The sequence below is a fragment of the Pleurodeles waltl genome, chromosome 6 (assembly GCF_031143425.1).
Source record: "Pleurodeles waltl isolate 20211129_DDA chromosome 6, aPleWal1.hap1.20221129, whole genome shotgun sequence".
NCBI classification, from domain to species: domain Eukaryota; kingdom Metazoa; phylum Chordata; class Amphibia; order Caudata; family Salamandridae; genus Pleurodeles; species Pleurodeles waltl.
In genome coordinates, this window is record NC_090445.1 from 51,089,958 (window position 1) to 51,103,735 (window position 13,778).

At 46.4% G+C, this 13,778-nt stretch overlaps 1 protein-coding gene across 1 annotated transcript in view; it reads left to right on the forward strand.

The window, feature by feature from the left end:
* AGPAT1 (1-acylglycerol-3-phosphate O-acyltransferase 1) overlaps positions 1-13,778 on the forward strand; it is a 181,392-nt gene that overhangs the window by 146,745 nt on the left and 20,869 nt on the right. The window contains exons 4-5 of the mRNA XM_069237263.1: positions 9,001-9,176; positions 13,472-13,567. Of these exons, the coding sequence (XP_069093364.1) occupies positions 9,001-9,176; positions 13,472-13,567 (272 nt within the window). The remainder of the gene's footprint in view (positions 1-9,000; positions 9,177-13,471; positions 13,568-13,778) is intronic.

Consider the following 13,778-nt stretch of genomic DNA (forward strand, 5'->3'; position numbering starts at 1 on the left):
TCATTTACAACCTCGTCGCCCAAAGTGTGCGTAACAACAGTGAGGATAGCTCGTTTTAATGCTGGTACATCAATGGCATCGGAAATGCCGGTGGCGGTGAAAGCGGGGAACTGTATTTCATGAAGGCAAGCGTGCCGTATTCTGCAGAGCAAAGGATTCCTTGGCCATTCAGAAGAGACCTCAGTTTGCAGTTCCAAGCTAGGAGCTATCAGGGTGATGTAAATGTAGCTTTTCGTAGGGGTCACCACCTTACGCACCTTCAGAATTCTGTTCATTTGGGTGGGCGAGGACGCAGATTGTATCGATGAGTTTGTTGATCTTCAAACAGCAACCCTTCGTCACTGGGCTGCTGTGTCACCTCAGGAGCAGAAGTGGAAGCACTTGAAACCTGTGGAGGTGTTTCCTGTCTTCCTACTTCTCTGTAATCAGGAGACAACAGTAATTCTGCTGTTGGAGTAGATTGTAGTGGAATTGGTGCACGCTTACAATGGCTAGCATGTATCCAGTTTTTCCTTCCTTCCACTTTCACCGCTGTCTGTGTTGCAAGCAGTACCTGGGCTTGCCCCACCATCTGGGCTGAAGACTGTTGGTTCTTTGAAAGTTCTTTGTCATAAGCCAATCCCCTGGCTTAAAAGGGTGACCAGGGCCTTCAAGATGAGTCGGTAGGCTGGCCTTGACCTGTTGGTGGATCAAACGCAAATCTTTAGTCAATTGTTTACAGTAATCTACAAACAAAGGATATTGCACTTCAGAAAGCTTCTTTGGTCGTGGTACCCCCCAGATGTTGGCTGGCCTCCCCATGACAACTTCATAGGGGGATAATCGTGACTTGCTACTGGCAGTCATCCTGATGGACATTATTGCTAGGGGCAAAGCATCTGGCCACTTTAAGTTGGTCTCCGCACAAATCTTAGCTATTTTGCTCTTCAAGGTGTAATTATACCTTTCTACAAGGCCCGCTGATTGTGGGTGATTTGCAGCATGAAATCGATGTTTGATGTTAAGGGCGGTACAGACCTTCTCCATTACCTCATTAGCAAAATGACTGCCATTGTCACTCCAGACTAATCTTGGCAATGCGTATCTAGGAAAATATTCTTTTAGTAATATTTTGGCGGTAGAGAGGGCACCATTGTCTTTTAATGGGTAGGCCTCTATCCATTTTGAAAACATGCATACTACCACTAACACGTATTTCAGTTTGTTACATGGTTCCATGTGGATAAAATCCATCTGAATAGCTTCAAAGGGGAGATCAGGAGGGGCAAAATGGCCAGGGGGCGTAGGGGGTCCCTTTTCCTGCATTGTGTACTGCACACACCATACAACTTTTAACCAGGTTATTAGCAGCTTTGGATATCAGAGGATTACTCCAAACGTGGTCCAAAGTTGTCTTGATGCCTTGGGCACTGATGTGTGCAGGACTGTGGGCCATAGTAACCATAGCGTGTACATAACAATTAGGTAACATCCATCTTCTTCTGTCTGTGTCATCTGTGTAACAACCCTCACTGTCTAGTCTACTGTTCTTCTCCCACTGTTCCCTTTCCTCTGCTGTTGCTTCTGCTTGAATATCTCTCACACACTGCATAGTATTTTCTAATACTTCGTTCTGGGGCTCTCCCTTGATGCTACTCTCAACATATGCATTGTCAAATGGTGCTCGTGCTGTTGCTTTCGCTGTAGCATCTGCAAAAGCATTTCCTCGTCCTATATCATCAGTAATTTTTTTGTGGGCACTACACTTAATGATTGCGACCTGACGGGGCAGGCTGAGAGCATTCAAAAGTGTCACAATCAAGTTGCCATGCTGAATGGTAGTGCCATGTGACGTGATAAAGCCTCTATTCGCCCAGAGTCGCCCAAAATTATGAGCTACTCCAAACGCATATTGGCTATCAGTGTAGATATTAACACTAAGATGTTCACTTATTTCACAAGCTCTGGTGAGGGCAGTTAATTCTGCAGCCTGTGGCGAATTTTGCGTGATTCTATGAGATTCAACCACTGTTTTTAATGTGGTGACGGCATAGGCTGCAGTGGTTGTACCATCTGGTAACTTGAAGCAAGACCCATCTACAAACAGCTCTCCCTGTGGGTCAGATAGGGGAGTGTCTGTTAAGTCTACCCGTCCCTTGGTTTCTTCCTCAGTGGCAAAAATGCAATTATGATCAAATTCCACATTGTCCTGAGGGAGGGGTAGTAACGTAGCTGGGTTCAAGACATTGCACCGCTTCAAAGTAATATTTGGACTGAACAATGTTAATTCGTAACCCGTTAGACGAGCACTGGTGAGGTGCTGCGTCTGTGTCTTGTTTAACAAAATATAAACTGCATGAGGAACCATCACAGTGAGCGGATTGCCACCAACAAACCCTTCACTTTGTTTCACCGCAGCTGCTGCAGAAGCCACTCCTCTAAGACAAGTAGGCAAAGCTTGCGCCACAGTGTCCAAGGTGGAAGAGAAGTATGCACAAAGGTGTTGTCTCCCACCTTGATCCTGTGTCAAAACAGACAATGTACAGCCATGCTTTTCATGCACAAATAAAACAAATGGTTTGCTGTAATCCGGATTACCCAATACAGGAGCAGAGCACATCGCCTTTTTTAAATCCTGAAAAGCCTCCTCACATTTGTCAGTCCAAGGTACAGGAGAGGGCACATCTGAAAGTGTCAGAGCAGTCAATGGTTTTGCTATAAGTGAAAAATTTGGAATCCACTGTCTGAAAAAGGATGTAAATCCCAAAAATGCTCGGACTTCAGAAGGGGTGCGTGGTGCAGTCATTGTATGAACCAGTTTAATTCTGTCTGGATGTAATCTCCTTCCCTCCTTAGAGACGAGGTGTCCTAGATAGGTGACCTCCTCTCTACAATACTGCAATTTTGGGAGGGACACCTTATGGCCCAGGGATGCTAAATGATGTAATAATGCAACAGTATCAGTCTTACATTGTGTCTTGGAATCTGAGGCAATTAAAATATCGTCAATGTACTGCAGCAGTGCAGAGCCTGAAGGTGGATTGAATTGGTCTAGTTGACGTTTAAGACACTGATTATATAAACTGTGACTCTACACAAATCCTTGCGGAGCTCTTGTCAGACACAATGATCTATTAAAAATCGCGAAGCTAAACAAATATTGAGATTCTTCGGCAATTGGAATGCTAAAGAACGCATTCTTCAGATCGATTACGGTGAAAAAACACGCAGAGGGTGGAATCATGGTGAAAAGACTATTCATGTCTGGGACCACTGGAAACTGGGGAATTACTATTTTATTTATTTCTCGGAGATCAATAACTAATCGATATACTGTGTTATCAGTAACTGATTGCTCACCATCTAATCTATTAGCATCATTTTGTTTCTTTACAACAGGAAGGATTGGACTGTTACATGGGCTGCTCACTATTTCCTTTATTACACCTGCATGCACAAGATCAGATATGACTGCCTTGAGCCCTTTTTCGCTTGATTTAGGTAATTTGTATTGCGGAACACGAGGTAACCGGGCACCTGGTTTGATTTTTATTACAATAGGGTCGATATCCATAATGCCTACATCATTTTTGCCTTTGGCCCATAAGCGAGGGTCTATTTCCTTTAGCTCTGGGGGTAAGTCGTATTCCTGTGAGAACATGCACTGAGTAGGGGAAACACTGTCCATAGTTACATAGACACCATCCACTGAACAGTGAATAACTGCATTTAATTTCTTTAACATATCTAATGCAAACAAGTTTTCATTGCAACCTGATGTTAAAGAGAGGGGCGTGTGTACTGTAAATGGGCCTACAGTTACTCTCATAGGTGTTGAGATGGGGCTCACCACGGGGATCCCAGAAATCCCAATTGATGTGGTATGAAGCCCAGACAGGGGAGCCCCGGGGACTGCAGAATGTGCAATAGATGTTCTGGTGGCACCAGTATCTAGAAGAAACTTATGGCCCTCTCCTTCGATTTTTACATCAATGTAGGGACCATTCTGATCTACAGGAATACTTACTCGCCCTTGGCCCTGTCTGTGGCTGTCCTAATAATTGTAGGATTCAGAAAAGGAATCATCAGCATAATATTGTCGTTCAAATGCATTGTCAAAAATATTAGTGTTACGTGGGACCTGGTTCTCATTCTGTGAATTCTGATCAGTCCTACCTCTTCCTCGTCCTCGTGCAGTACCTGCCGCGTTCCCTCTATTAAGTGACATACTTTGTCTTCCTTCCAGTAATGGGCAAGTATCACGCCAATGTCCATCTTGCTTACAGTAGGCACATTGGTTGATATTCAATCGGCGGTCTTGGGGTGGTGCAGATGCACCTCGGCCTCGACCCCTTCCCCGTCCCCTTGGTGGGCCACCCCTTGGCTGAGGGGTTGTATCCCGCTGGGGATATGCCTGCTGTAATAGTACCTTTTTCTTCAATTCCTTTACTGACTTCTCATTCTTTTCTAATTCTTCCTTGTACTTGCTCTCATAGTATTGTGCCATCTGTAAAATCTCTGTCTGTCCCTTCGTCATCCACAAACTCTCTGTTGCTTTTAATTTTTGTGATATTTCAGGTAGAAGGCCATTAACAAAGCGTTCTACAAATAGTGTGACACCTGTTACGGTGGTGAGGTCTTGACCGCTAAAATCTATGAAAGCTTGTTCAATTCTAGTAAAATAATCTGGGACATCTTCACCTATTTTCTGTTTAGAAGTGGCAAGTTTTCCCCAATCCACAGTCTGAAGAGGTATAACAGTTTCTAACTTAGTCAATATCCGGTTAGGTAAATTTAAAATATCCTGATGCGGCAGGGATCCTGGTGCCCTTTGTGCTTCTAAACCCCCCCATGTATTTCCTAAAGTAGGTGCATCATCTACTCTTCTAATTTTATGCCAAACTTCAGGACCCAATAAAACACCAACAAAATAGTCAATGTCTTTGAGTGTCATGGTGGTGGTGGAAATGGCAATTCTAAGGTCCCAATAGAATCCAGCTGGATTCTTTCGAGGGTCAGGCAAGTCTTTTTTTATAGCCATTACCTCCTCCCTTTTCCATGGGATATGGACAAATTGGGCCACCAGCACGGGAGCTGGTTGTCTGGCGGCAGCTGCTGCTGCAACTGCAGCTGCAGTGGGCATATCAGGGTGTACTTCCCTCATTGGGTACCCCTTGTCATATGTATTGAGAACATCTTCTCTGGGTATAACACAAATGCGTACTCCCTCCTTTATGCTGTTACTATCAAGCATACAAGCCACACTGTCCCGCCATAATTGGCGTAATTCTTGTTCATAAGGGAGAGGGGTAGAATCTGTAATACAAGAATTCCAATCCCTCTCCAATTTTTCAATCATGTACTGTAGTGCTAATTGCTGTCCAAAATGTGACATCTGTTGTATTGTGTCCATAATATCGGTGTGGGTGTAAATAGGATGTGCCATCCAGTTCTCTGACTGATTCTTGATAACCCGTTTTTCCCCCTCCCCAATAGTGGAGCGGGTACTAGGGGGCGAAATCGACTTCATAGGTGTGCTCCATATGGGTGAAAGTGAGTGAGTGGCTGTGCACCGTCGGCGTTGTCCATTTTGGGTATTAGGGGCAGGGGACATTATTGGTAACCTTGCAGTGCTGGCTGGTAGTGGTGGGGCAGGTGGCGGAAGGATTAGGACTTGGGCTATTGGGGTGGCTTGGGCTAGAGGCACATGTTGCTGTAGTGGTGCACCTGGATTTCCCAAATTGTGCCCTTGCCCTTGCTGCTGTTGCTGTGCCCCCATGATAGGTTGGGCTAATGCAGGGGGTGTGTAAGGTGGAGGTGCAGTAGGGCTATTATCTAATAGCTGTAGCATTACCTCATCTTCCTCTAATGCATGTTTGGGTTCTGTTGGCTTTGATACATAACTTCCCTCCACCTGGGCCCTATGGACTCTATCTTCAGACTCAATTCTTTTCTGGGTTTGGGAATGATGGTACAGGGCGGCTTTCTGCATGATGGTTCTCCGGTTTTCCTTCTCTAACAGTTTATCTGACTTAATTTTTCTTTTGGTGGCCTCCATTTCCCATTTTCTGTATACCTCAAACACATTCCTGTAGGTAGGTTAGTTTCTTTAAATCAAAAGACCCATCCTCTGGCCACTGGAGGTCAGGACAATGTCTAGTATATCTGCGCCATATACTATTATACAAATTATTCTCTAAACCATAATCCTTTAACATGTCCCACCCCGGTGTTCCCTCTTTTGGGATTGGTTGCTTTTTATCTAAACGTGGCACATGATTTCGGCGAAAACAAAGACATAGCCCTTGCCAACATTTTTTATTTCCCATATCTTACTTACCTTTTAAATTTCAAAATGCAACATGCACCAAAGAAACCTTTTTTCAAATATGCACCAAAAAAACCCCTTTTTCAAATATGCACCAAAGAAACCCTTTTTCAAACGTGCACCAAAGAAACCCTTATTCAAATATTTACCAACTTACAAATTGCTCCAGGCCTGGGCAAATTATTCAAACAAAAACACGTGTAATAAAAATTGTCAAATGGTACCTTGTACAAATGCAAATTTACTAAGAACTAATCATTCCCAAAAGTGATAAGTTATCCAAAAACAATTATTCTCTCAAATGCAAGTTAAAGCAGACAAATAGCCAGCGAGGAACAGTCTTACCTGACTATCTGCTTTTTCCTGGATTTCTCTCCGGCCGCCCGTGTCAGACTAATCAGTCAAGATAAAAACCGATGTTTCAGGGACTTCGCTGGGACATCATGAGAAAGCGGGGAGAGGCCTGCCCGGTGGATAAGATGCAGCTGCTTTTGAAACTAAGTCTTTGTGCAGGGGCCCCTGGAATCTACACCTCCGGAACGGCGTCCCCCCCACTGGCAGCACGTCTCTTGACAGAGCTACTGAAGATATCCAGTGGAAGGTCCCTGTTCGGGCGCCAAAATTGTCAAATGCACATATTTGCAGATACTTACAAATGCATTTACAAAGGAGTTTTTGACACGGAGAGCCGGAGTGAAAAATCAATGACCAAAGATCTGTTTATTTTTGCTGCAGCAAAGAGGACAGGTTTACCACTGGCATCCCAGGCCTGAAGTAAAGTGTGCTGGCATGAAGCGTTTAACAGTGATATTTATACTTATACATCAAAGGATACATAAAGTGTGTAAATAATGATATACGTCATACAGATATCTTAAGGAGTTAATCAGTTTTCCACACACCGGTTCCATTCCCAGCTTTTTGTCCTCGACTCCCTTCTGCAGCTGCCTGACTCCCCACATTCTTGAGACCCTTCAAAGGATTGCGTGGTTCAAAGGTATAGATATCAGCCTTTCCCTCCCCAAAATACAACAGCCGAGGTCAGTTAGTTATTTTGAACACATGATTATAATGAGTAACGTGCCCCAGTTAGGGAAAGAAACCAGCTGCAAGCCTATGGTGTGGAACCAGGCTTATTTGACTTAAACACATATACATAAGATAACATATGTGATAGACAGTGCGTTCAGAGAGGAAAAAGCTCAAACTTACACGTGTTAAAGAAACAAATCAATTCAAAATGGATTCTAACATGTTCTCGAAGCACTACTGCCTTGACTGCTAGGTCTGGCAGGAAGGACACTTCACCTGCTTTAAGGAAGGCCCTCTGTTACCAGCAGTTGAATCGTCCTTTATATCTGAGGGCGCATAAGGGGAAAGAGACAAACTGATGTCAACGAACAGAAGTGGCACTTGTGTGCAGCTGCGTTCCATCACTTCGGGGCAGTATGTAGTCCGCACACAGCCGCACGGTGCCATCTATCTGTGCAAGAGTGCACTGCTTAAACATCTCCGTATTCAGTCTAACGCTTGGATATTCTAAGGTTAGGAATCTGCTGTTAGAGAATCCACCAGAAAGAACGTTGTAAAAGGTACATAACTTGTTCCTTAGGCACAAGGAGATTAAATGATTTGTCCAGGGTCAGAATCCACTTTCCAGGTTACAAAGCTGGAAGCTTTATCTGTAGACCAGAGGTTCTTAATCTGCTGTACAGGGACCACTGGGGATCTGCAAAGCCTTCTCGGGGTGTGTGCAACTGTTGAGAAAATTAAAAATATTAACAGATAAAGTATATACAGATAAAGAAGCAAAATATAAAATTGAAAATGTTAAATTTCTATAAATGTGAAACAATTTGAAGGCTAACAAGTTGCTATCCTCGGATGGGTTCATTGAGGTTTTCAAGTGCATCAAACAGACTATAGTATGGACGATCGGTTGCCTCATTTGAATATAGAAAAGCTCCAACTTTCCTATCCTAATTAACTGTTATTTTTTTTATATATATATTTGTGAGTTAAATAAAAATATTTCATCATTTGTGTATTGTTTTGTGGTCCACATCATCAAAATTGCTTAGGCGGGGTCCCCAGCTGTCAGTAATTGCTCAGTGGGGGGTGGGGGTGGGAGCTGGATTCCAGTAACGATTGATAGAGGATCCACGGAAGTCAAAAGGTTACAAACTGCTGCTCTAGACACATCTCCAACTGGGTGGTCTCTTTTTGTCACTGACTCACGTTTTCCAAAGTCTTCCTTAAATTAGAGCTATTATTTTTGATGATAAAGTAATGTAGACACTGTGACTTGGCATTTTCACATACCGCTAGATTGCAGTATATCTGCAAGTCACTACATATGTTACTGTCCCGCCAACATTTAAAGTGCAATCTACCAAACCCCCCACCAAACAGTGTATCACCCCCCACGCCCATCTGGATGAGGTATATATTTTAAGTTTTTAGTTTTTTACAAAAATGTTTGTGACCTCATTTATATTTACTACAAGAAGGCTTTCTTAATTTATTTGAAATACCACTGTTGGTGTGTGCCACCTGGCGGCCCCCCTGGCACAATCCTGGAGTTGTTTTCCTCTGCTGTGTGTCTCCATGGACGCCAGAGGATGCTTTGACCTCATGTTGTGATGTAGGGCGCGTGAAGGCCGCACTGACTACATCTTCTCTGCCCCCTGCAGGAATGATGGAGATACTGCCCGGCCGCTGCGTGCCCATCGCCAAGCGGGAGCTGATGTACGCGGGCACCGTCGGCCTGGCCTGCTGGCTGGCCGGTGTCATCTTCATCAACCGGAAGAAGACGGACGACGCCATCAGTGTCATGTCCGAGGCGGCGCAGACCATGATTAAGGATGACGTGAGTACTCTGGTGAACAGCATGGGGGCGGGGAGGAGAGGGAGGGCTTGCAGCGTCCAGCCAGTGGGCGCCCGCAGCATGGACAGGTGGGATGTGAATACTCTGTGGGTAAAAGCAGCATGGGCAGGTAGGATGTGAGTACTCTGAATAGCAGCACGGGCAGGTAGGATACGAGTACTGTGTGGGGAACAGCATGGAGGAGGGGAGGGAGTGCTCGCAGCGTCCAGTCACTTGGGCGGCCGCAGCATTTGCAGGTAAGATGTGAGTACTCAATGAACAGCAGCATGGACAGGTGGGATGCGAGTACTCAGGTGAACAGCAGCGTAGACAGGTGGGATGTGAGTAATCTGTGGTGAACAGCTTTCGCCCTAAGTGGGAAGGGTATGCCCAGACGTGGGTCCCGTGTTTCCCATGCCACTGGATTCAAGCTAGCCTGGCTGATGAGGGGTGAAACCCCAAAACCGGTCCCAGGATGCTTGTTTCCAGTCCAGGGAAGAACTGGCCTGGCAGTTCAGGCTGGACTGTTCCCATGGGGAACAGGGTCAAGACTGATTTGCATTTGTTTGGGTCCAAACTGGAATGGCATGGGCAGCAAAAAAACGATGGATTTAGGCCCAGATCTCTGTACTGGGGGTGAATGTTTGACAATGTTCAGCATTCCGTCCATCACTTTTTCTTTTTGCATTTTTCGCCCTAAGTGGGAAGGGTATGCCCAGACGTGGGTCCCATGCTTCCCATGCCACTGGATTCAAGCTAGCCTGGCTGATGAGGGGTAAAACCCTGAAACTGGTCCCAGGATGCTTGTTTCCAGTCCAGGGAAGAACTGGCCTGGCAGTTCGGGCTGGACTGTTCCCATGGGGAACAGGGTCAAGACTGATTTGCATATGGCTGTGTCCAAACTGGAATGGCATGGGCAGCAAAAAAACGATTGATTTAGGCCAAGATCTCTGTACTGGGGGTAAATGTTTGACAATGTTCAGCATTCCGTCCATCACTTGCTCTTTTTGCGTATACAGCAGCATGGACAGGTAGGATGTGAGTACTCTGTGGGGATCAGCATGGGGGAGGAGAGGGAGTGTTAGTAGCGTCCAGTCACTGGGGTGGCTGCAGCATGGACAGGTGGGATGCGAGTACTCTTTGGTGAACAGCAGCATGGGCAGGTACGATGGGAGTACTCTGGTGAATAGCAGCATGGGCTGGTAGGATGAGTACTCTGGTATACAGCAGCATCGACAGGTAGGATGTGAGTACTCTGGTGAACTGTAGCATGGACAGGTGGGATGTGAGTACTCTGTTGGTAAAAGCAGCATGGACAGGTAGGATGTGAATACTCTGTGTGGAACAGCAGCATGGGCAGGTAGAATGTGAGTACTCTGAATAGCAGCATGGGCAGGTACGAAGCGAGTACTGTGTGGGGAACAGCATGGTGGAAGGGAGGGAGTGCTTGCAGCATCCAGTCACTTGGGCGGCCGCAGCATTTGCAGGTGGGATGTGAGTACTCTGGTGAACAGCAGCATTGGCAGGTGGGATGTGAGTACTCAGGTGAACAGCAGCATGGACAGGTGGGATGTGAGTACTCTGGTGAACAGCATTGCGGAGGGGAGGGAGTGCTCAGTCACCGGCACCGCCGCGAGACGGGTAGGTTGTGAGTACTCCGTGTGCCTGTAAATGTAAGAGGCAGCTCATGTGGGGGAGGGGGCTGGGGCAGTAATGCAGGCAGTGACCAAGCTGTAAGAACACGGGGACGGCACATTCGTGCACACTCAGCATGGTTATGGATGTGAGTAGTCATAGTGGCCAGTCGGGGGGAGGACGGCCAGTTCAGTGGGGCACAGCATGCCCAAGGTGAATGAGAGTACCTTTAGGGGCCAGTCAGTGGGAGACAGAGGGCACAACATATTAAATGTGAGTACTTGCAGTGGGCAGTCAGTGGGAGGGACAGGGCACACCGTGGTCAACAAGCAGGTGTTTCTGCAGGGAACTGCCACCCGTATTCTGAGCTACGAAGGCATAGCTGGCAGCCCATGGCTTAGGGCTTGTCAGGGCTCCCTGTGCCTCTTTGCAGTGCTATCCAAGGGCACAGCACACAGCGCGGGGTCGCAGTGGGTTGGTTCTGGATGGTTTGTGCAGTGCGGGTAACATTGGAGGTGGCCTGCAATGATGGCCACTCTCAGTGCGCTCTCTGAGGGAGTGTAGGCTGGGGTGAGGTGTCCCGTGCTTGGCCAATGATTGCTGCTCTCAGTGCGCACTCTGAGGGAGTGTAGGCTGGGGTGAGGTGCCCCGCGCTTGGCCAATGATGGCCATGCTCTCAGTGCGCTCTCTTAGGGAGTGCAGGCTAGAGCGAGGTGTCCCGTGCTTGGCCAATGATGGCCGCTCTCTGAGCCAGAGACCGTACTCCTGGTTCCCCTGCTCGATGCACTTACTCAGGGTGGCTTTTAGGTGGACCTGGTCCCTCCGGGTGTCAGACCTGGTTGTGGTGAAAAACTGACATTGAAACGAGTCCCTACCGTGCCCTATATTCATGCCTTGAGCTTTACATTCAAAACCACTGATTGATTTCTGAAACCATGCGGAAAATGCCCAGGTAATCCAGGTCAGCAATGTGTTTCACATGATTTACTTCCTCTTACATTCCAGAAGAGTGTTTGCCATTTCCAGGGTGATGCGAGGCTAACACAGAGGGAATATAATGGGAGTGACTGAGACACTCTAAAAACCACATACCCGTCCACAGCCCTCAGTAATGTTGAATTCAGTCTCACAATTTCAGAATAGAAACATTTTCAATATTTACTATTTACAACAAAATTATTGTTACTCATTTATCTTAACCGGCCAACAACCATTGACAAAGCCAATAGTCCTGGCTGATTTTAGATGTAGGTCAGTTGTTGTGTTGTATATCTGGATGCAATAACAAAGCGCAGAGAGGCATCAAAATATCGCTCGGGTGTCATACTGTGGAAATCACAGAAATGTAGTTTGCCTATTTTAAAGACACCCTTAATAACTTAGGCCACATCCATTTTAGAGACCCTCCCCCCTCACTTTTCTTCATCCCACTTAAAGCCCTGCATTTATTCATCTCGAAAAATGCTCACACTCTGATACAGCAGAAAGACTAGTCTCACTCATCTGCTTTGCTGTATGAGGCTAGAGGGCTTGTTGTTTTGTATGCTTTAATATTTCAGCCCGCTAATCTCAGACACGTCTAATGATCCTGAAACGCGTCCACCTAATCCTGCGACGCCACAGCCTAACTGCTATCTCCTAAATTGTGTTGGTTTTTTCCCAGGCACCACATTGAAACGTAACACTTCATTGAATAATTCCAGCCTTAGGCTTTCTTCATAACTGAGACCAGGCTTCATGAAGTCTCCATCTTCAATATTGCGACTGCTATCTCACGCAGTTACTCTATTCACCACATTAGCCATGTAGATAAAACCGGCGGTGGCATAGTCCTCATCTTTTTTACTCCACACTATGGTCTACCACCTTGACCATCCTCAATTCACAGCACTATAAAGGGACGGTTTTCTCACGATCTGATCCAGCATGGGTCTAACCCGGTAGGTGGCCCACTGGGAATTAGCCCGGTAAGGTTGATGGTCAGTCCGCCTCTCGTGGGCGTCAAGCAGTATTGCTTTTGAATTTCACCTGGCTTCACTAGGGGCTTGTGGGAAGAATTGTCCTGGGTCCTGAGGACAAAGTGGCTGCTGCATGAAGTATGTTTTTGGGGAGACCTGGTGGAACTACACCAAGTTCAGACTTAATCACACAATGGCTTGGGCCAAAGTATAAAGGTCTACCACTTAATGAAAATGACGGAGTATGGCTGCATTTTTAGCACATTTACGCCTTTTTCTGTCTGTTTTTACTGTCCCTTGGCCTCCATTTTTCTTTGTTCCTGCCAACATCTTCAATGCTGTACATTTGTTTTCTGGTTCTGCGTATGCTTGAGGGTGCATCTTTGCTTCAGTCATGTTAATCAGCTGTGGCGTCCATCCATCAGAAGTGGTATCTGGGTCTACCTGGTGAAAGTGCCTGTATGAAGCAGGGTTTCTGTTTCTCTGTATATTAGGAGTGCTTCCTGTCTATGTAACTGTTTCAGGACAGGTGTGGGCTGGAATGGTGTCTGCTCATGGCAGTGTGTGTTGCAGGAGGTGTGTACATCAGGATTAGCACCTTTGATTTGAGGTTAGTCGGTGTCAGGAGAACCCGCTAGACGTGAGCATGTGGAGTTTGATTGAGGTCGATGGTGCTCTCATCCCGTTTCCCCTTTCTCTGTGCAGGTCCGAGTGTGGGTGTTCCCTGAAGGGACGCGGAATCACGATGGCTCCATGTTGCCGTTCAAGCGAGGCGCCTTTCACCTAGCCGTGCAAGCGCAGGTAAGCAGTAGGTGCTTCAGGGTGATTCCACTGCGGTGCGAGAGCAGATCAGTAGGTGGTTTACCACTGTGGTACCTTCAGAGGGCGAGGATGCGTGGTCTCTTGATGGCCATGCAGAAGACAGGGAAGGACTAGTACTGCAGAGGATGAGGGTGGGTGACCTCCAACTAGTCCTGCAACCACAGGTACGGTATACGATTGCATCAGTTGT